The sequence below is a fragment of the Podarcis pityusensis genome, assembly GCF_964106645.2.
Source record: "Podarcis pityusensis genome assembly, chromosome: 14".
NCBI classification, from domain to species: Eukaryota; Metazoa; Chordata; class Lepidosauria; order Squamata; family Lacertidae; genus Podarcis; species Podarcis pityusensis.
The window spans coordinates 2,323,684-2,347,186 of record NC_138039.1 but is presented as its reverse complement, the minus strand read 5'-3'; the positions used below and the strand labels follow the sequence as shown (position 1 = coordinate 2,347,186).

Sequence of the window (23,503 nt, the reverse complement as noted above, 5' to 3'; positions counted from 1 at the left end):
CCTACAATAGCAAAATTGACAGGAAGAGTTAGAGGAGTAGTGAACCAGAAAATATTTAGAGAATGGAGAATATTTAAGGATTATATACCAACGATACAATACTAGCAGAACTCGAGTGGTACAAAATGCATAACAAACATCGTTTTTGGAGTAAATAGGAACAGTACTAAAGATTAGGAAACTGTGTGACAAAAAGAAAGTATAAACAGTGAAATGAGAACGAATGGAAGACTCGTTTTATCAAGTCTTTTTATTTAAGTGCTTATTAAGATGTTAATAGGAAGATTACATATGTAAATTTGTTTTTGCTCCTTTCTTCTGTTTCCCCCCTTCTTTTCTGCAATTTTTTCTCTCTTCCTTTTCTTTTCTCCCCCCCCTTTATTTTTTCTTCCTGCAAGTGTGAATTCTTTGTAAATTGTTGAGTATATGTGTGTAATTTACACTAGTAAAGATTACTTTTTTTAAAAAAAAGGAAATTAAAAAAACAAACTGCATTTTCAAGCCGCTAGTCCTCTGTGTCCTCTCCCATCATTTCCTGCTCCTTATGAGATCCTACCCCCGGCCAGCCCTTAAAGCTGTGCCCTCACGCGCACCTGACAATTAAAGACCTCTGCACCCCCCTCCCACCCCAACACAATAGGGCCTCCCCCATCCCCAGCCCACGTGCAAAGAAGCTCGCCAAATCCCATATAGGAAGAAGAGGCGCCGCCTCCTCCTCCCTCCCGGAACTGTGGCGCCGAGGAGGCCGGTTTCCACACGGACGGATTTGAAGAGGGACCCGCGCGCATGCCCAGAAGTGTTCGGGCGGAGAATAACCCGGAAGCAAAGGAAGCGCTGGCTGTGCACTCCCAAAATAAGTCCGGACACCCCCCCCCATTTTCCTTTTTTCTTTTTGGAAAATAGGATGTATTCCGCCGGGACGGAGAGCTTCCTGCGCCAGGCCAGGTAGGGGGAGGCAAAATGGGGGGGGGAGCCCCGGGGGGGGGAGCAGAAGCCCTCCAGAGGCTTTGGGTTCCAGCTGCTTCTTCGGGGGAGGCTGAGTTGGGGCTTGCCAGCTTCCTCTTCTTTATTAATATTACTACTATTATGTATTTATTTATTTGTGCCTCGCCTTTTGCCCCGGCAGATATTCTTTTTTGTGTGCTTTTTGTGTGCTTTATTGATTGAACACTTTATAACAGAAAACTGTACAATAGATATTATAAACAAAATGAGAAATACAAAATAAACGGTTCTTCATTCTTCAACTAATGCATGCTTTGGACATCCAAAGTACTGTTAGATAAATAGATAGATAATTTATTACGGTCGGAGACCAGCTTATAAAACACACTTGGGGGTACAATCCCAGAAGGAAAACAAACATTTAAAACAATGTACAACAATAAATTTAAAATTATAAATGCGAAAAGCTTAAAACTTTAATCCAAAGCACTGTATTTTAATATTTTGTTGGAAGCCGCCCAGAGTGGCTGGGGAAACCCAGCCAGATGGGCGGGGTATAAATAAATTATTATTATTATTATTATTATTATTATTATTATTAGCTGGGGAAACCCAGCCAGATGGGCGGGGTATAAATAAGTTATTATTATTATTATTATTATTATTATTATTATATTAACTTATTGCAACAGCCCTGTGAGGGGAGGTTATGTTGAGAGGCAGTGACTGACCCAAGGACACCAGGGAGCTTCACGGGATTTTGTGAAATGTGGAGACTTCCTCTTGGTTAAGATATAAGGACACAGAAAGAGCCTTGCTTTATCAGGCCAGTGGCCCATCTATCCTGTTCTCACGGTGGCCAACCAGATGCCTCTGGAAAACATGCAGTGCTCTGGTTTGCTCCTTGCAAACCATTTTCATAATGGAAATATAAGAGTATGCAAGTTTCTGTCTGGTGCTTTGCCAGCCCACGAGCCATCCAGCCCATCCAGTTGTTACTGAAGTTGCCAGCAGAGCCTTTCCCAGCCCAGTGTATGGCAAAGCAACTACTGTCGTGGTTGGCAAAGGCCTGATGTGGAAGTTTGCAAAACGGAGATTTCTTAATTTCTATATGCTTTCCTATTAGGGAGATCCAGGATGAAGAACTGAGAAAATTCATTTCACGAATCACAGGCTTTCTCCAAAATCAAGACTTTGGAAATGAGACTGTCGATAGCTTGCAAAGACTGTTTTTGATCGTCTCAGCCACTAAATATGGACGGAAGTAAGTGAAGGCAAATGCTGGTTTTAATAAGTCCAAGCAAACATCTGTAGCATATTTATAGCTCTGTTAATCAAATGCTACAAGTGTCTCCGTAGAACATGTGATGTGAGTGGCTTTCCTTACCTTGGGCTGGTTCCCTTTCATACTGGTGTTCAGTAAGTAGAATATAACAAATATTAAAACATCTTACAGTGCAATGCTATACATGGCTTCCCAGTTTGACTTACTTCCAGATATGTGTGCATTGATTGCACCCTTAGCTTCTCTTCATTTTGTGTTCGCTGCTTATGTTGATGATGCTTTTTGCAGGATAGATGGCAAATTTCTGGAACTTCTGCAGACAGTGTTGCATCTGCCAAAGACTCCTGAGCAAGTCCAGTTTCTTTGTGCTGCCATCCTGAGAGAGACGTCACTTTGTAATGATTTATCTGTGTCTTGGGATAACATCCAGGACACCAAGCTCCTGAGCCTTGCCTTCTCCATCGTGCTAGCCCAGGTAAGTGAACTGTGATTCTGGAAAGACCACAGTTTGGTTCTTTGCTTTGTTTCCCTGTGACTGTGGCCCGTTTCACACCCAGATTTTGGACATGGTATAGTTTTTTCTTGTCGTTTTTTAAAAATGCTCCCCCATCTGGCGAGATCTGGTCTATGCCAAATTCCAGGCACCCTAAACTTTTTTTAGTTGTTCACTCAGAATCTTAAATGAATTGCCAGAGGGCAGGTGCCTTTTGCGTAAGCTCAGCCCCTGTGGCTTGTGAGCCTTCAAAATCTTTGCTTTTATCCAAAGGGCAGTAAAAAGGCAGTGGTGGAAGCTGTTGGGCAGCGTGTGGTGAAAGTCCTGGAAGGCAGGCTTCCTGAAGGTCAAAATGCACGGCACCTTCTCCCCCTCCTTTCAAAAATCATCAGCTTTCTACCGATGAGCCTTAATGAAGGTAAGTGCAAGAAGTGGGCAGGCTGGTTGGATTTACTTTGGTTTTTTTACTAGAACCCCAACCTCTGAGCTGAGGAACTGAACTAATCTGAGAGTCCTTTCACACAAAACTTCAATTCTGGTTAGCGTTCCTCATTTTAAGAGTCTTGTTCAGGTGCTATTCTGAGACACTAGGGGGTGTGAAATCCTTGCGTATCTCCTAGAGATCTGCCGGTAGACCCAGATCTGCCTTCCGTCCACCCTCCTGTAGAAAACAACCAAGTTAGTTTGAGGCTGGGACTTTGAACATTTGTTTTAGTCCTTTGAAATTGTAAACCACTGTGGGTGCCTCAGCAGAAAGGCAGTACAGTGGTGCCTCGCAAGACGAAATTAATCCGTTCCGCGAGTCTCTTCGTCTTGCGGTTTTTTCGGCTTAGCGGCTATTAACGGCTTAGCGGCTATTAACGGCTTAGCGGCTATTAACGGCTTAGCGGCTATTAACGGCTTAGCGGCTATTAACGGCTTAGCGGCTTAGCGGCTATTAACGGCTTAGCGGCTATTAACGGCTTAGCGGCTTTAAGAAAAAGGAAACAAACTCGCAAGAACTCGCAAGACATTTCATCTTGCGAAGCAAGCCCATAGGGAAATTCGTCTTGCGGAACGACTCAAAAAACGCAAAACCCTTTCGTCTAGCGAGTTTTTCGTCTTGCGAGGCATTCGTCTTGCGGGGCACCACTGTATATCGTTCAGCCCAGACACTGAGGTCCAGCTCCAAGGGCCTTCTGGAGGTTCCCTCACTCAGAGAGGTGAGGTGAGGTTACAAGGAACCAGGCAAAGAGCCTTCTCAGTAGTGGCGCCCTCCCTGTAGAACACCCTCCCACGAAATGTCAAGGAAATAAACAACTATCTGACTTTTAGAAGACATCTGAAGGCAGTCCTGTTTAGGGAAGTTTTTTTTATGTTTGATCGTGTTTTTAATATTCTGTTGGGAGCCACCCAGAGTGGCTGGGGAAATCCAGCCAGATGAGTGGGGTATAAATAATAAAATCATTATTATTGTTATTATTATTCAGACTATTCTTCCCCAGTGTAGCGCATGGCGTATGTTTTGGCCATGCCAAATTTGGTACTATGGGTTTTGTCATCCAGAACCTCAGGAGGGGAGCAGTTTGAAGAAGGTTTTTAAAATGTTTTGAACCATGCTGAGGTCTGTGGATGAAGGGCAATATACTTAATAATAATAATAACCTAGACACTGCCAATGTCTAAAGCAGGTAGCTGTTCTGCTCTGCTTAGGCAGTCACCCAATATATTTTCAGCCAATATTACAGAGGTGAGGTTTTAGAGGCTAAGGGGTTTGCTGTTTCGCAGGAGCAATTAAGTGCCATAAACATAAGCTGCAGCCAGCCCAATGTAATTAGGAAATGCTGGAGGTGTTTATAGAAGGGTAGTCTCTTCTGGTTCCTGGTAAGAATCCCAGTTCCAGTCTCTTTTCTCCACAGATGAGGATGCGTGGGTAGAATAAATTGTGGGTGTCAAAGATGCAAATTCACAGGAACAGCTCTTCTGTTGATCTGCAGAGTTTTCTCGCTCCTGGCCCCAAGCACTAAGCTCTTCTCTGGACAGTGTAGCGACAGATGAAGCTGTAGGTGGACCTGAGTCTGCCTGATGGTGAACCATTGGAATTGCCAAGGCTCCCCGCAGTCGTCCTCTGTTTTGTCTTTCTGACGGGCTGTGTTGCTTTCGATCCATAGATCAGATCAACCTGCTCAGCAAAAGGATGGTGGACTGGCTGAGGTATGCCAGCGTCCAGCAAGGAGTCCCCCAGTCCTCAGGAGGCTTCTTCAACCCTCGAGCAAGACAGGTGCGGAACTGCAGCTCCAGGGGGCATGAACCCGGACTTGCTTTTTAAGAGAAGGCACATGGAAAAACCACCCAGCGAGTCAAGTGCACAGACGCAGATTCTGCACTGGGGTGACCCTGAATCCTGCCCTTCCTCCAAGGAGCTCGGAGTGACTTGCATAGTTCACCTTTGCCCTTGCAGCAGTGGGAGTTTCCCCCAGGCATCCCGTTGGCCACTGTGAGAACAGCAGGACGCTGGACAAGGTGGACCGCTGGTCTGATTCTCATGTCTGGCCTTTAAACACCTGGGCTCTCTGGTCCTGATTCCCTGCTTTCTAAGTAGCGGTTTACTCTGCTCTTTCTTCCGCCCCACAGCCTGGCCCCATCATGGAGGTGGACGGCACAGCCACCACGGACTTCTTCACTGTGCTCTCAGTCGGCCAGTATTACACAGAGGACCAGTGGTTCAACATGCAGGCCTTCTCCATGCTGCGGAAGTGGCTGCTGTGCTACGGGAGCAACGGAGCTAGTAGTCCAAATTCAGGTAAGGATCTAGAGAGGTGGAGGGGAGGGCACTGTGCATACAGCCAATGAGGAACATGATTGGCAGCCGCCGTCAACACATCTGCTGTTATGGTAAGACACCAAGGGATCAGATGGCGAACAGCATTGTTTACAGCAGCATGCTCCATACCGGATAGATAATAAATACAATATTAAGTAAAGGTAAAGGGACCCCTGACCATTAGGTCCAGTCGTGACCGACTCTGGGGTTGCGGCGCTCATCTCGCTTTATTGGCCGAGGGAGCCGGCATACAGCTTCCGGGTCATGTGGCCAGCATGACTAAGCCGCTTCTGGTGAACCAGAGCAGTGCACAGAAACGCCGTTTACCTTCCCGCCGGTACCTATTTATCTACTTGCACTTTGAAGTGCTTTCGAACTGCTAAGTTGGCAGGCGCAGGGACCGAGCAATGGGAGCTCACCCTGTCACGGGGATTCGAACCGCCGACCTTTTGATCGGCAAGTCCTAGGCTCTGTGGTTTAACCCACAGTGCCACTCGCGTCTCACTAAATACAATATTATTGGTTTGTTATAATGGGGGGGGGGGGGCTTTTCTTTTGGGTTGATATGTTATTTGTATTTCTTAAAAAAACAAAACCTCTCTCTCTCTATATATAAATATATAGTGAAGAGAGTGTGACTTTCCAATCACGAATTAAACCACGAGGTCTCACGAGGAGAGGTTTCCTGTTGCAACTCTGCACAACCCACTGCTTATTCCAATGGGCTTCTGATGGGGCAGCTAAGTTGTGCTGTGTCTCTGCATTGAGTGTGATTAGACCATTCAATTGCACCTCATGCAGAGAGGCAGTAGAGTTAGCGGCCCTTAGAGGAACTGTGCCCAGAACAGGGACTCAAGCAGAAACATTGGGGTGGGCAAAGAAGTTGGGCCCTTCTAAGTCTAGGCAGTGTTTACCATCTTGCGGTCTTAAAAGTAAACACTCTTGTATGAAAAAAAATGAGCTGCACTTTCAGTTTTAATTGCGTTAGAATGTGTGTTAGAAATTTAGGGGACCTTTGAGGAAAATAGGAAATTGACAGATAGATATTTACTTAATAATGATTTGAAATTTGAACTTGAACCTACTTAGTATGTTGGTAGGTTCTTAGCCTTACAGTCATACCTTGGTTTTCAAACAGCTTAGTTCTTGAACGTTTTGGCTCCTGGACGCCACAAACCGAGAAGTGACTGTTCTAGTTTGCAAAATATTTTTGGAAGCCAAACGTCCGGTGGGGATTCCGCGGCTTTCTGCAGGAGCTTCCTGCAGCCAATCAGAAGCCACGCTTCGGTTTCCGAAGTTTTGGAAGTCGAACGGAACGGATTCCGTTCAACTTCTAAGGTACAACTGTATCCTTCCTGTCTTTAATTATTTTCTTTCTCCTTAATTTTCTTTTTCTTATCTTGTAAAAGACAAGCTGCATAAAATGTGAGATTGTATCAGGCTGAATTTATTGATTGTGTTTTGCTGATTTGGAATGTTTTGTACGCTCTATTTTGATTTTAAGTTAATAAAATTACTAGAGAAAGAAACCGAGGAAACCTTTCACTGACTCATCTTGCCCCATCTTTCTGGTTGTGTGTGTGATTTTAAATCGTATAGAGAACAAGCAGAAAATATAAAGTTGACATATAACCTCCCCCCATAACAAAACAGGAGTTAGGACCATAAATAAGAAAACCATACATCAGTGAGAGGCAAAAATAGGTACAAATACAAGAATAGGAGCTGAATCTTAATAGAAGACAGGGAGGAGATCATGCAGGCCAAATTGCCTCGGTGATTGCCAACAGACATTTTTGTCTGTGTGATTCAGAGGTATATAAAACAAAGTCCCACCATATTGCACTCAAAGACTGCGGCTGTTCTTTACCCTGCAGCAAACGTAGGTTGTGGGAAATCTTTTTTCAAGACTGCGATGTTCCTACACCACGCTTGCACGGATAAATTGCTCACCTTGTCCCCACTTTCTTTGCAGATGATAAATCGGAGGTGGACGGCTCCGTCATGTCCATGGTCTCCGTCACCTCCACCTCCAGCCGCCTGCTCCCCCCCAAGGAGCGCTTGCGGGAAAAGGCCTTTGAGTACTGCCAGAGGCTTATAGAGCAAAGCAACCGCCGTGAGTCCCCTTTTCTGTGCTTGGCTTGTTTCCTGCTGGTGAGGGTGGCAGAGATTTAGGGATACTGTTTGCTTTTTCACCTCTTCTCTTTTCCGTCTCCTATTTCGCATTGTAACTTGCACAGAAATTAATTTTTTTCATGCGCCCATATTTCTGAATCCCCTTCTGGAGTCTTTCCTCCCAACTTTTCCTCCAGCTGTCTGTGAGGGGAAGGAAAAGCCCAGCTTTTCTTGGAGAAGCCGCAGGTGGAGGTGACTGTTTTGGCTCGCATGCTAATTCAGTTGTCACAAGCTAGGTATGTTTAACTTGGAGAAGAGGAGACTGAGAGGTGGCGTGATAGCCACCTTAAATATCTGAAGGGCTGGCACGTGGAAGATGGAGCAAACTTGTTTCCTGCTGCTCCAGAGGGCGGGACCCAAACTAATGGATTCAAATTGCAAGAAAGGAGATTCTTACTAAGCATCAGGGAGAACTTCCTGATGATAAGAGCTGTTTGGGCATAGAAAGCTTGTTTAGGGAAGCTTTTAATGTTTGATACATTACTGTATTTTAATATTTTGTTGGAAGCTGCCCAGATTGGCTGGGGAAGCCAAGCCAGATGGGCGGGGTATAATATTATTATAAAGAGTCCCTCGGGAGGTGGCAAACTCCCCTTCCTTGGAGGTTTTTAAGCAGAGGTTGAATGGCCACCTGTCAGGGGTTCTTTAGCTGCCATTCCTGCATCACAGGGGATTGGACTAGATGATGATGATGATGATGATGATACTTTTTTTATACCCCACCCATCTGGCTGGGTTTCCCCAGCCACTCTGTGCAGCTCCCAACAGAATATTAAAAACACAATAAAACATCAAACATTAAAAACTTCCCTAAACAGGGCTGCCTTCAGATGTCTTCTAAGAGTCAGATAGTTGTTTATTTCCTTGACATCTGATGGGAGGGTGTTCCACAGGGCGGGTGCCACCACCAAGAAGGCCCTCTGCCTGGTTCCCTGTAACCTCCCTTCTCACAGGGAGGGAACCGCCAGAAGGCCCTTGGCGCTGGACCTCAGTGTCCGGGCAGAATGATGGGGGTGGAGACACTTCTTCAGGGATACTGGGCCGAGGCCGTTTAGGGCTTTGAAGGTCAACATCAACACTTTGAATTGTGCTCGGAAACTTAACTGGGAGCCAATGTAGCTCTTTCAGGTTATATGGTCTCAGTGGCCGCTCCCAGTCACCAGTCTAGCTGCTGCATTCTGGATTAGTTGCAGTTTCTGGGTCACCTTCAAAGGAAGCCCCACGTACAGCTCATGGCAGTAGTGCAAGCGGGAGATAACCCGTGGGGTCCCTTTCCAAGTTCTATGTTTCTGTGGTTCTATGAGATCAATTTTGTTTTGTCTGCCAGGGGCTCTGAAGAAAGCCGACGGTGAGCTTCAGAAAGCCGTAAGTAGCCTGAAGGAAGGTTTTGGGGCTTGAGCAGGGATCTTGGGCAGCCATTCCGGAATCCCTGACGGTGACGTCTCTCCCCCGCTTTCCCTCGCACAGTGCCTTATTGAAGCCATCACCATCATGGATATCATTTGCAGACAGGACTCTTCCTACGTCTACCGCTCACTCTCCTGCCTGAAAAACGTGCACAGCCGGATCAGTGGGGACCTGTCTTATGCCAGGGTGCTGCTGCCGATTGCCCAGTTCTTTCTGAACCACAGTGAGTAAGGCTGGCCGGCTGAAGCGAAGCTCTGCCTCCGAAACTGCCTGGGTAGGGAGGGCAGCTGCGATGCCAGACAGCTTCCTCCACAGCCTCCCTTTCCCTCTGACTCTGCCCGGGGGAGGGAGGCCAGAGATGGGAGCCAAATTCCTGCCAGGGAGAGGCAGCAACTGCCTTGGAGATTCCTGTCCTTGCAGGCAGCAAGGGGCAGTTTGCTTGCCTTGCGTTTCCCTCTCGGCAAAAGCAGGAAGCTGAACTCCAAGCAATGCATGGTGGGTGGCGGGAGGAAATTGGGTTTCTCACAAACCCGCCCCCAGACATCAGGTCTAAACTGAGAAAGGGACGTTTTATTAGAAAAGGGGAAAGCAGAGAGGAATAATAATAATAATAATAATAATAATAATAATAATAATAATGATAAAAAATTATTTATACCCCACCCTCCCCAGCCAAGACCGGGCTCAGGGTGGCTAACACCAGGTAAAAACAATTGATTAAAATACAACTTAAAAACAAGATTAAAATACAACATTAAAATGCAGCCTCATTTCAGTAGAAACTCAAATCAAAAACTTTTTGGGGATGAATACTTCAAATCTTCCCCAAGGCCAACTATCCAAACTGGTCCTACGTGGGCCAGAAAAAAGCCAGGGAAGTCCCCAAATAGGAGTTCCATCACAGAAGGAGAAATGATAGAGGGGAAGGGGATCAAGTTGGTTCCAGGCGGAACAACTCTGTCTTACAGGCCCTGCGGAAAGAAATCAGATCCCACAGGGCCCTGGTCTCATGAGACAGAGCGTTCCACCAGGCCGGGGCCAGTGTTGAAAAGGCCCTGGCTCTGGTTGAGGCTAATCTGACTTCCTTAGGGCCTGGGACCTCTAGGGTGTTGCTATTTATGGACCTTAAGGTCCTCCACAGGGCATACTGGGAGAGGCGGTCCCGTAGGTACGAGGGTCCTAGGCCGTGAAGGGCTTTACGAAAGCACCCTCAGTTTCCCCCCTCCCCAGGGCTGACTAAAGCAGGATGGAGAACGTTAAATTTATGCAAGCGTACGTGTGTGTTTCTATCCTCGCTCCCCAGGTGAGACGGCGGCTGTGGACTCCGAAGCTGTTTACAGGCACCTCTTCACCAGAGTTCCCGCTCAGCTTTTCCACAGCCCGATGCTGGCCTTTGAGTTTATCCAGTTCTGCAGGCACAACATTCGGTTCTTCACTGAGAAACTCAGCATCTTCCGACAGAACTTCCCAAACCTATTCAAGGTACCTGGTAGCAAGACTCTCACGGGGCCTCATGGGCAGAAGTTAAAAGCTGTTGGAGAATGTGCAGGTGGCTTCTGCTTTTTCATCCAACTGCTCTTAGTCGGCTCTTTCTCAGGGCCGCTATTATTATTATTATTATTATTATTATTATTATTATTATTTTATTTAACGTATTTATATGCAGCCTTCCTCCCAAGTTGAGATTCAAGGCAGCTTCCACCATTTAAAAGCGACATTATGAACTACAAAGGAATAAAAACAAACTGGTGGAAAAACATCAAAACAACATTTAGAATTAGCAAAATTAAAATCCAGTTTGCGGGTGGCGCTGTGGTCTAAACCACTGAGGCTAGGGCTTGCCGATTGGAAATCCAATTGGCAGTTCAAATCCCTGCGATGGGGTGAGCTCCTGTTGCTTGGTCCCTGCTCCTGCCAACCTAGCAGTTCGAAAGCACCCCAAAAAGTGCAAGTAGATAAATAGGTACCACTCTGGTGGGAAGGTAAACGGCGTTTCCGTGCGCTGCTCTGGTTCACCAGAAGCGGCTTAGTCATGCTGGCCACATGACCCAGAAAAACTGTCTGCGGACGAATGCCGGCTCCCTCGGCCAGTAAATCAAGATGAGCACCACAACCCCAGAGTCTTTTGCAACTGGACTTAATGTCAGGGGTCCTTTACCTTTACCTTTACCTTTACCTTGCTCTCACAGCAGCCCAGTGGTCAGCATTGCCTGCACGTTAGTTTCCAAAGGCCTGTTTCAACAGGAAGGTCTTAGCCTGCCAGTGGAAGGATGACAGGGAGGGAGCCAGCTGGCCTCTCTTGGGAAGGAATCCCACAATATGGGAGCAGCTGCAGAAAAGGCCCTGTCTTTGTTGGGTCACCCCCCAACCATGCCTCTGATGTTGATGGGACCGAGAGAAGGTGCTCACCCAAGGACCTTAGCATCCCCAGGCAGGTTTGCAGAGGGAGATACGATCTTTCCGGTAGCCTGTCCCAAAGCCACACAGGGCTTAATTAGCACCCTGAAGAAGGGATTAACCTGCTCCCTGTAACCAGCCCCAGTCAGCAATCTGGCCACAACTTTAGGAGTAATGGAGATCCAAGGGAGAGAGGACACCAGTACCGGATTTACGTATAAGCTAAACAAGCTATAGCTTAGGGCCCCACTCTCTTGGGCCCCCCCAAAAAAAATTAAAGGAAAAAGCCCGGGATATACATTTCCAAAATATAAGATAAAAAACAAATAAAATAAAACCTACATACAGCAACAGTGTTTAGTGTTGTGTAGGCTCCTCTGATGTAAGTCATTGGCCCCGCCTGCTAGCCTGCTCCCTCAAATATCCCTGGTTTGCTCCTTTCTATATATAGGGTGCCTACATTCGGCATGTGCAAATGGCTTTAGATACCTATTAGGTCCATTAATCACCGTATAGCATATATTCAACACAAAAAACAGCAGCAATTTGTTGTTGACAAAGGACAGCTGGACATATAAAGGGCCCCATTACCTTCAGTAGCTTAGGGCCTCATCCAACCTAAATCCAGCCCTGGGGGAGACCCACCTGTGTGGCCAGCTGTGACTATTGAGGAAGAGCCAGAGGTTGTCTTGTTTAGCCTGCAGCATCTCCAGCTAGGGAAGACTTGGGACGCTTGAGAACTGCTGCCAACCAGAGTGGGCATCATTGTTCTAGATGGGCCCAATGGCCTGCCCAAGCTTCAGGCATCGCCGTTCCTTTGTATGGGAGGAGCTTTAGGGTCTGGCCTTCCCCTCCTCCTTCCCCCTTGGATCATTGGCTCTGCTGCCTTCCCTAGAGAGAGGATCTATAGTGGGAGAATCCACTTGGGGTGTGGAGGGAGAGCAGGCCCACTCATTGCAGTTTCATCTCGTTCCCCCCTCCCTTGCAGTTCCTGGCATGGAACAGCCCAGCCCTTGTCGCTGATTATATGGACCTTCTGCCAGCCCTGCTTGGGACCGACACGGCTCTGGAGATCTTCCACCTGCTGCTCGACTTGCCTTGTGTGGCAGTGGCGCTGGATGTCCAGCTGAGGTAATAGCTCTCCTCCCAGCAGCCTAGTGCCAGGTAGCGCAGAGTAATGGTATTATAGTGGTACCTTGGTTCTCAAACTTAGTCCGTTCCGGAAGTCCGCTCCAAAACCAAAGTGTTCCAAAATCAAGGCGCGCTTTCCCATAGAAAGTAATGCAATACGGATTAATCCGTTCCAGACTTTTAAAAACAACCCCTATAACAGCAATTGAACATGAATTATACTGTCTAACAAGACCATTGATCCATAAAATGAAAGCAATAATCAATGTGCTGTACTGTAAAATAAATAAGACAGCATTGTAGTTGATGAAAATTAAAATTACTCTTTTTTTCTTACTTGCTCTGATGATAATCATTGTTTGGATGGGGGGGTTTTATCCATTTCCGCAGTAACACATTAAATCTGAAGAAGTGTGCATGCACACAAAAGCTCATACCAATAGCAAACTTAGTTGGTCTCTAAGGTGCTACTGGAAGGAATTTTTTTATTTTGTTTCGACAATGAATCAATCATTCAGTCAATCAGTAGCTGAACTGGGTTCCACACAGTCACAAAAACAAATTAACCGAAAAGCCTCAAAAACAAAAACGCAAAATAAATAGCAAAAACAAAAGCAACAAACTTATTCTGTTGCGGAAGTACCTCCCTCTCCATGGAGGCGCAGATTGCAGCTATAACAAAGGCGGCATTTTTTCATCTCCGCCAAGCTAAGCAGTTGGCTCCTTACCTCTCTCGCCCTGACCTAGCCACTGTGATCCACGCGATGGTCACCTCCAGACTGGATTATTGTAACTCGCTCTACGTGGGGCTGCCCCTGAGACTGACCCAGAAACTCCAGTGGGTGCAGAATGCTGCAGCGAGACTCCTTACGGGGTCTTCGCTGCGGGATCACATTCATCCGGTGCTATACCAGCTGCACTGGCTCCCGGTGGAGTACAGGATCAGGTTTAAGGTGCTGGTTTTAACCTTCAAAGCCCTATACGGCCTAGGACCCTCGTATCTACGGGACCGCCTCTCCTGGTATGCCCCACAGAGGAACTTATGGTCTTCAAATAAAAACATCTTGAAGGTCCCAGGCCTCAGAGAGGTTAGGCTGGCCTCAACTAGAGCCAGGGCTTTTTCGGCTGCGGCTCCATCCTGGTGGAACGCTCTGTCACAAGAGACAAGGGCCCTCCAGGACTTGACATCTTTCCGCAGGGCCTGCAAGACAGAGCTGTTCCACCAGGCCTTTGGTCAGGGCGCAGCCTGACTCCCTCCTTTGGCAATCTTTACAATACTTTAGTTTATGGTTGCCATCAATTTTGATTTTAATTAATTCTTTGATGTTTTTATAATGTTGCACTATTTTAGTGTTGTTAGCCGCCCTGAGCCCGGCTTCGGCTGGGGAGGGCGGGATATAAATAAAATTTATTATTATTATTATTATTATTGACTTCCAAAATGTTCGAAAACCAAGGCGCAGCTTCTGATTGGTGCAGGTGCCCGGGAAACAATAGCCGACAGCCGCCTCGGTTGTTCAGCTTCTGAAAAACGTTAGAAAACTGGAACACGTACTTCTGGGTTTTCTGCATTTGAGAACCAAGGCATTTGAGAACCAAGGTACCACTGTCCTATTTTATATTTATTTATACCCAGACCAGGACTCAAGGCAGCTGATCAGTTAAAATGGAAAAAGCTCATCCTTAAATGCAAGGCTGAGCTAATGTGCCTTTACAGGCTTATAGGAAGGGATGGGGGCTTCTTGTAGGAGATTCCTCCACATTTTTAACGGACTGTGCTTTTGATCAAGGTGTGTGTGGGCTTTTCGTCTGTTGCTAGGTCTGCCCTGACTCCCCTTCCTGAGAGGACTCCTGTGGACCCTTCTCTGAAGCCAGCCACCTGCCTGGAAGCTTACCGCCACCCGGACTACAGAGCCCTCTTCCAGTATCTCCTTCGGGTCGAGTCGGCTCCCGGAGACCCTGGCAGGTAAGAGACAAGCTGCTCTTCTTACTTTATTTGATGCTGTCTATTTTGCGGGTACTCATACCTTGCCCGCTAAACAAAGTTCCCAAGGCATCTTATGATATAATCAAAGTACTGTTGTGGTTGTGGGGGTTTTTGTGGCAAATCTTTTTCTTAATGATTTTCATTTTTTTTGTCCAAATTGGTCACTAATTAAAACAAATTAAATTGAAACAAATAGACGTTTCCCCAAATCTGAACAAATTTAACGTTTTTCCGAAACTGACTTCCTGCACTCCCTCCTGGATGTGTTGATGGTTATCCTTGGTGCTGTATCATAGAATCTTAAGCGTTGGAAGAGACCCTGAGGGTCATCTAGTCCAACCCCCCTGCAATGCCGGAATCTCAGCTAAAGCATCCATGGCGGATGGCCATCCAGCCTCTGCTTAAAAACCTCCAAGGAAGGAGAGTCCACAACCCCTGAGGGAATCTGTTCCACTGTCAAACAACTCTTACTGCTCCTGATGTTCAGTCGGAATCTCCTTCCTTGTAACTTGAAGCCATGGGTTCGAGTCCTGCCCTCCAGAGCAGGAGAAAACAAGCTTGCTCCCTCCTCCATGTGACGGCCCTTCAGATATTTGCCCCTTTGGTCTGATCTAGCTGCAGCCAGACTCTTCTGGTGCTCTTCTGGGTTCTTCCATTGTGGTCCCGTCCCCCCCCAGGTTGACTCCCATCCGCCAGCTCCTGGGATCCATGGCCAGTTCCCCTCGCGTGGTGCAGTGTGCGGAGAGCGTCCCTGTCTTACTGCAGCTCTACTTTGGAGTCGTAGCCGAGGTAAGGTTTGCTTCCCCCCCTGGCAAGGATCTGTTCCAGTTGCATATCCTCCAATACGCCGCCTTCAGTGAAGGTTTTAAACTAGGGCTTTAAAAATGCAAACGTCAAAAGTGCATCCAGTGCTTAGGTACAGTGGTGCCTCGCAAGACGAAATTAATCCGTTCCGCGAGTCTCTTCGTCTTGCAGTTTTTTCGTCTTGCGAAGCACGGCTATTAGCGGCTATTAGCGGCTTAGCGGCTATTAACGGCTTAGCGGCTATTAACGGCTTAGCGGCTTAGCGGCTATTAACGGCTTAGCGGCTTTAAGAAAATGGAAACAAACTCGCAAGAACTTGCAAGACGTTTCGTCTTGCGAAGCAAGCCCATAGGGAAATTCGTCTTGCGGAACGACTCAAAAAACGGAAAACTCTTTCGTCTAGCGAGTTTTTCATCTTGCGAGGCATTCGTCTTGCGGGGCACCACTGTATCTAGGTTCCTCGCCTCCTCCCAAATCTGTATTGGTAGAATGGTATGTCACTATAAAGAATGACTGAAATTGAGGCTGAATGCCTTTCCACAGTAAATATCAGATCCAAATGTATAAGAACAGCAACCCAGAAGTGAGATGGTAGGTGCTCCAAACGTCACAAAAGGGTGCTCCAAGCACAGCAGCAGACAAAACAGTTCTTCCAGGATAATGAACTTTTTCAATGATAATTCTTCATCAGCTGGCAATAATATAAAATGAAATCCATTACATTCAAATACAATACAGAGACTGAAATGACAGGCCTGTATTTAATCTGTTCTTATAGCACCACCGTGCTCCAGCTCACTCTCGACAACATTTTGGATCTGATATTTACTGTGGAAAGGTGTTCAGCCTCAATTTCGGTCATGCTTTATAGTGACATACCATTCTAATCATTCTGCTTATGGAATAGTTACTTGACTCTTATTAGTTTGTGACTCCCTGCACATATTACACGTCTTCTATCTATGAATTTTGAAACAGTTTGATAGTGTTATATAAATATTGTCAATAAACTATTAGCCTATGTGTTGCTTGATGTTTTTCAAAATGCAGATGGGTGGCAGATCTGCTCAGTAGATCTTTGTTGTAGCAGGCGATGGGATGAGCGCAGGACGCAAGGGCCCGGGATTCCCCGGGATTCGCGGATCTTCCTTCGCTGAGTTAAGGCACTGAACGGTCCTTCTCTTCCTTCTTCTCCAGTTTGCAGATGGGGCTCTTGCAAACAAGCTGGTTCTGGCAGTCCTGGAGAGGAGCGAACAGCTTTATGGAATCCCGGCTTTCAAGGCAGAGGTGTACAGGTGAGTGCAGACTCACCATCTCAGGTGGGGAGAGGGCAAAATCTACCATCTCCAGGCTGGGGAGTTTCTCCTTGAGCCTTTCTCTCCAATGGAGCGGTTTTCTGGTTTGATACAGATTGTCCCTTACAGTCAAGGTTCCTCTTGGGATATTATCTTTCTGTTCATTGCCCTGAACTATTGGTTGCTTACGTTTCTATCCCAAGTCTGGTAGAAAGTGGTCTATTCATTTGTTTTATTTATAAAAATATTTATTTACTGCTAATTCTTTTTTTTTAAAAAAAAATTGGAGCAGATTACAGCAATGGCACACAAAACTCATTCGATAAAAACCATATTAAAAAGTTTAAATCAGAAATCAGCTAACTTACTGTGGAAAGGTATATTGCCTGCTTAGGCATGACGGACTAGAAAAAAAATTAAGCAAGCATTTAAAAGTTGAGACAGAAGTTGTCTACTGAACCTCTAGTAGCAGAGAGTTCCACAGGACGCAGGTGACGCTAAAGGCTTGGTTTCCAAGTGATGTGTATATTACATTGCAACTGAACTACTGACACTGTTCTGACCGAGTGCTCTTTAGCTGAAAAGGCTCCCCAAGTGGCTTACAAAAATCAGTAGTAAGACAGTCTCTACTTCCAGGCTTGCAATCTCTTTAAGACATGACACACACAAAGAAAAAAATGATGGGAAGGGAGAGAGGAAAAAACCAGCTCCATTCATGTTCTTATGCCATTACCAAGCCGATAAACAGCTTTAAAAAAAAAAGCATTGTGAGCCATGGAGACAGTAGTGCCTTTGGATAAGAAAAGTCTGAGGATGATTGATTGGAAGAAGAGGTGGCCCTTGAGAAAATGCCAGGGCAGCAACTTGACTAAAGAAGCGTTAATTGATTAATCACACGAGACTGAGTCTGGCATCTAAATTTGCATATTGGTGTAAAAAAAGAAAGAAAGGCATTTCTGATGCGAGACACCAGCTCTCTTTGCTTTAATATTGTGTGCATCTTCAGAGGCCTTCTTTCCTGTGCACACAAGAGAAAAGGAGAGAATGTCTCTCTTTTTTAAGTTCAGGTCTCTTAATTTAAATTTTTCCTAGCTGCCGTTTATGCAAAGGTTCCAGGGTAGCACGTACAAAAGTGAATAAAATCAATCCCCCCAGCATATAAATGCAGTTTAAAGTAAGCATTAAAAAAACAAGAGAAAGCAGGCATACAAAACCACCCCAGAAATACAGTTCCCAAGAATTTCATCTACATTATACACATTTGTATTACAAAAAAATTGCATTTAAAAAAACCTGCCCTGCCAAATAAATCAAGAGCAAGTTTTCAGTTGATCTGAGGGTGTTTTGACACAGCAAGGCCAACAGATGAATCCCTTTGGCGTTGCAGCCCTAACCGATGCCTGCTCTCCTGGTGTCATCAAAGTCTTTGTGGCAAGGCCTCTACTGCCGCGACAGCCACTCCCAGAGACCACTCCAAATGCCTATTCAGAAGCAGAAAGTGGCCCAAACGCTGTTTTGGAAGCCTTGCTCTCTGGGTTGCAGAGCACCCCTGGTCACCCCGGCTGTTCTCTTTTCCCTACCAGGGTGATGAGCTCCCAGCTGTCGGTTCTGTGCAAGCTGCACCCTTCGCTGGTGGTGGAGCTGTCCCCACAGCTTTTGGAGTTTTCGGGAACGGTCACCAACATTCAGAGCAAAGAGGACCTCTTCACTGATGTGGTAAGCAGAAACCCACTTGCCCTGGCGGGTAGGACAACCCCCACCCCTACATTCCCATCTGGGATACTGATTATATCCCTTATGCCGGGAGAGGGGAGCCTGCTGGCCTTCCAGATGTTGCTAGACTCCATCTCCCATCATCCCTAAGGAAGTCAGATTAGCCTCAGCCAGAGCCAGGGCCTTTTCAGCACTGGCTCTGGCCTGGTGGAACACTCTGTCTCATGAGACCAGGGCCCTGTGGGATCTGATTTCTTTCCGCAGGGCCTGTACGACAGAGTTGTTCCGCCTGGCCTTTGGCTTGGAATCAACTTGATCCCTTTCCCCTCTATCCTTCCTCCTTCTGCGATGGAACTCCTATTTGGGGACTTCCCTGGCTTTTTTCTGGCCCATGTAGGACCAGTCTGGATAGTTGGCCTTGGTGAAGAGTTGATGTTTTCAGCCCCCAAAAGTTTTTGATTTGAGTTTCTACTGAAATGAGGCTGCATTTTAATGTTGTATTTTAATCTTGTTTTTAAGTTGTATCTTAATCAATTGCTTTATATCTGAGCCCTGAGCCTGGTCTTTCCTGGGGAGGGCGGGGTATAAATAAAATTTATTATTATTATTATTATTATTATTATTATTATTATTATCCCTGATTAATGGGCTCAGCAGGGCTGGCTGGGGCTGATGGGAATCCAGCGACCCCGATGGGTTTCCCCAGCCACTCTGGGCGGCTTCCAACAGAATATTAAAATATAATAATCTATTTAACATTAAAAGCTTCCCTAAACAGGGCTGCCTTCAGATGTCTTCTAAAAGTCTGGTAGTTGTTTTCCTCTTTGATATCTGGTGGGAGGGCGTTCCACAGGGCGGGCGCCACCACCGAGAAGGCCCTCTGCCTGGTTCCCTGTAACTTGGCTTCTCACAGTGAGGGAACCACCAGAAGGTCCTCAGCACTGGACCTCAGTGTCCAGGCAGAATGGCCTGCAAAGTTATGCCTGAGGCCCAGGATTGTGGAGGCCCAGGATTGTAGAATTGTGGAGTTTGAAGGGACCACAAGAGTCATCTAGTCCAAGCCCCTACAGTGTAGGAATCGCAACTAAAGCACCCCTGACAGATGGCCACTCGACCTTTGTTTAAAAACCTCCAAGGAAGGAGCGCACCTCCACCTTCCTAGGAAGTTGGTTCTGCTGTCAAAACAGCTCTTACCCTCCGAAAACTCCTCCTGGTTTCCAGTGTCTCCTCCTTTTCTCCTAAGGAGAACTGCTGATCTCTCCCTGGCCAGGGACAGAGGAGGAGGCACCAGGTGCAGGCGAGTCGATTCCTGGTTAGTTCGCCCACCCCTAGGGTCCCGCAGGCTTTCTCTGCTGCTTCCCTCTCACGTTTCTAGCCCTCTGTGAGGTAATGAGGTACGTATGCCCCGCTCTGAAGGAGTGTCCCTTCCCACAGGTGTGGACCATTGGGGAGTACGCGTCCGTAGCGCACGACAAGCGCTGCACGGTGGAGCAGATCAACAGGTTCTTCGAAGTCCTTGAGGCCATGCTCTTCGAGATCACCCAGCTGCGGCCCTTGGCCAGCATCCCCAAATACTCTCCTCGCGCCATCGCCGTCCTCATGACTGCACTCACCAAGCTGGCATCTCGCAGCCAGGACTTGATCCCAAGGTTTGAACCCGGGGGGCAGATGGGGGGGGGGGGGGAGCAGCACTGAACGTCCGCTCTGGTTTGCGTATGCACACCTGGTAAGAACTGACGAGGACATCCGTTAGGGCTGGGCGACGTCTGCTTTTCAACATTGTGATATGTCGCCAGCTAAACGTCTAGTTTTATACCGATATATCACGATATAAGGATGGAGCTATATAGAGGCGTTGGCTGGCTTCACGGTTTTTCCTGCAGCGTGATTTCTGCCAGCATCTGCTCTCGTGATTCGCTGAGGCGGGGGAGAGCCGAGCCAACAGTTTGCAGGAATCAAGTGAAGCATTGGCTGACTTCACGTTTCCCCCCCACATTGTGATTTTTGCAGAGCTATGCTCCCAGCTAGATGGACAGGGTAAAAATAAAATTCTCCTTCTTCTCCTCCACCTCCTCCTCCTTCACCACAATATACTGCCAGGTCAAAAATTATGAAAGCGGTATCACAATATGGGCTGGTTTTGGACGATATATTGATATATTGTCCAAAACAAGTATGAAGTCCATACTGTGATAATGCTTTCATAATTTTTGACCTGGAAATATATTGTGCCCTAGACAGCGCCTGCTCTTGTGATTCGCTGAGGCGGGGGACAGCCGAGCCAACAGAGTTTGCAGGAATCGAGTGAAGCATTGGCTGACATCACGTCCCGTCCCCCCCATTGTGATTGTGATTTTTGCATAGCTATGCCCCCAGCCAGATGGACAGGGGGGAAATAAAATTCTTCTTCCTCTTCTTCTTCTTCTTCTTCTTCTTCTTCTTCTTCTTCTTCTTCTTCTTCTTCTTCTTCACAATATACTGCCAGGTAAAAAATTATGAAAGTGATATCAAACTGGTTTTGGATGATATTGTCCAAAACAAGTTTGAAGTCCATACTGTGATATCGCTTTCATAATGTTTGACCTGACAATATATTGTGCCCTAGACACCAGCTTGATATGGTTGGGGTGCAGTTTGGTGGGGAAGCACCCACCTCTTGAAAGGAGAGCAGTTTTCCCCAGCCTGGGCCAGAAGTTTTGGAGCAGGGGTCAGCAACCTTTTTCAGCCGTGGGCCGGTCCACCATCCCTCAGACCATGTGGTGGGCTGGACTGTATTTTTTGGGGGGAAATATACAAATTCCTATGCCCCACAAATAACCCAGAGATGCATTTTAAATAAAAGGACACATTCCACTCATGTAAAAACACGCTGATTCCCAGACCATCCGCAGGCCTGATTGAGAAGGCTATTGGGCCGCATCCGGTCCCCGGGCCTTAGTTTGCCTACCCCTGTTTTGGAGTATCACTTCCATCAGCCCCAGCCAGGTTGGGGAGTGCTGATGTGAAAAGTCCCAGCATCTTAGGTAGTGAGAAAGACCTGCTGTTTTGCTAATCCACTGGCAGCCACCTAGACTTGGGGTGGTGATCAGGAGGCAGATCCCATGGGTGCTATCCTGTGCCTTGCCTCTCCCCCTCTTGGTCGTCGGCAGCAAAGCCTGGTCAGTAACACAGCCCTACTGGCCAGCTGGTACCAGATCTGGCTTTAGTGGCAGGTGGTTTGCAAGGATTTTTGCCTTCCAGTTGTAAAAGCAATAGCAACAGCTTCAAATTCCCTCCCAAAAAATTGCCAGAAGCTTGTGGGGTTTTGCTGTGATAAAACTTACCTCCATGACTTGGACCACCAATTCCTAGGCTGAGCATATGCTCAGAGACTTGGCATTTTCCTTTGCCTGGCTGAGCTGCTGCCATTTTCCACGGTAAAATACAAAGTTCCCCTTTGCAAAGCTTGAACCTGCCACCCTGAATGAGACCCTGTTGGACTGACAGGTGTGGCCAGTGAATTGCTTCGTAGGATTTTGGACCCGAGTCCTCCCTCCCAACTCAGTTCTGGTCCTTAGAACCCCAGAGGAGCCTGGCTGCTCAGTCTGGCCAAAGCCCATCTCGCCCAAAAGCCGGCCCCCACGGTGGAGACCTATGGGAAACCTGCATGAAGACAGAGGTGCTCTCTCCCCCCTCACGTTTTCCAGTGGCTGGTAGTCTGGGGCAAACCAGCACAGCCACCATGGGTAAAGGTAAAGGTAAAGGGACCCCTGACCATTAGGTCCAGTTGTGGCCGACTCTGGGGTTGTGGTGCTCATCTCGCTTTATTGGCTGAGGGAGCCGGCGTACAGCTTCCGGGTCATGTGGCCAGCATGACTAAGCCGCTTCTGGCGAACCAGAGCAGCACACGGAAACGCCGTTTACCTTCACGCCGGAGCGGTACCTATTTATCTACTTGCAGTTCGTGCTTTCGAACTGCTAAGTTGGTAGGAGCAGGGACCGAGCAACAGGAGCTCACCCCGTCGGGGGGATTCGAACTGTCGACCTTCTGATCGGCAAGCCCTAGGCTCTGTGGTTTAGCCATGGTTAGTAGCCATTATTAGCCTTGCCTAGTTTGCCTAATCCCACATTAATGGCCATTACTGCCTCTTGTGGCAGTGAGTTCCATAGTTCAACTGTTTGCTAGTGTGAAGTACTTCCTTTGCCTTCCCCCCAAAACGCTTTGCTTAACTTCCCCAGAACCCCTTACCTGGGTGAGGTGTGCAGGATATGTTGGAGATGGCAAGTGATCAGGTTTGGAGCCCACAGCCCCAGTGACCACCCCACTCCAGCAGGAAGCCTGCTTCCCCTGGCCCAAAACCTCAGGGAGCGAGGGGTGCTCTCCTTCCCGCCCTCTCCTGTGAGGTGGCTCAGCCCCGCTCTTCTCCCCGTGTCTCCCCACAGGGTATCCCTCTTCTTGTCCAAGATGCGGACCTTCATCCAGAACCCGGCCGTCTCCTCCACCTACAGCCCCGAGGATGCTGAGGCCATCCTGACCCGGGCCACGGAGCTGATGAACTTGCTGAAGATGCCCAGCGTGGCTCAGTTTGTGCTGACCCCGTCCCCCGAGGTCTCGAGCCCCCGGTTCCACCGCGACACAAACGTTTCCCTGCCTCTCGCCATGAAGGCAGCCAGCCAGATTCTGGAGAGGGGAGCAAGCTCCGTTCCTGGCTGAGTCCTTCAGATGGAAACGTATCGTCAAGGACTGTTGGCTGCAGGGGGCTGCCAGAGGCACAGGCAGAGTTTGGGAGGGTGTGGGACAGGAACCCCCCCACCAACAGGGTGGAGGGAGTCTCTCTAGGGAAGGTTTGTGGGCGAAGGAATGAAATTGGCCAAGTCGAGCAATTTCCTTTTCGAAAACTGGCTTAATTTTTGCCTTCCCCATTGTTTGGGGCGATTCTGCCTCCCTTCTCTGACTTCTCAGGTGCTTCAATTTGCCTGTCCTGTGCTTGTAACTGGGCAAACAGTTTGCAGACTTCTTTCCGCAACCCTGTAATCAGTATTGTTGGATCTGGGCTTCCCTATGAATAAAATGTTGATTTGGCATAGC

General features: G+C 47.4%; 1 protein-coding gene across 1 annotated transcript; it reads left to right on the top strand.

Annotated features, from left to right (window-relative positions):
- The first annotated feature begins 791 nt into the window (after nt 1-791).
- Nucleotides 792-23,501, top strand: AP5Z1 (adaptor related protein complex 5 subunit zeta 1). The gene is made up of 17 exons (XM_080981024.1): nt 792-945; nt 2,072-2,209; nt 2,519-2,705; nt 2,997-3,141; nt 4,874-4,983; nt 5,337-5,505; nt 7,502-7,642; nt 9,029-9,066; nt 9,169-9,331; nt 10,412-10,590; nt 12,494-12,636; nt 14,456-14,602; nt 15,301-15,412; nt 16,625-16,722; nt 18,306-18,438; nt 19,870-20,084; nt 22,858-23,501. Exons 1-17 carry the CDS (start codon nt 905-907, stop codon nt 23,126-23,128), a joined length of 2,430 nt encoding a protein of 809 aa, XP_080837150.1. The 5' UTR covers nt 792-904; the 3' UTR covers nt 23,129-23,501.
- Nucleotides 23,502-23,503: the final 2 nt, after the last annotated feature.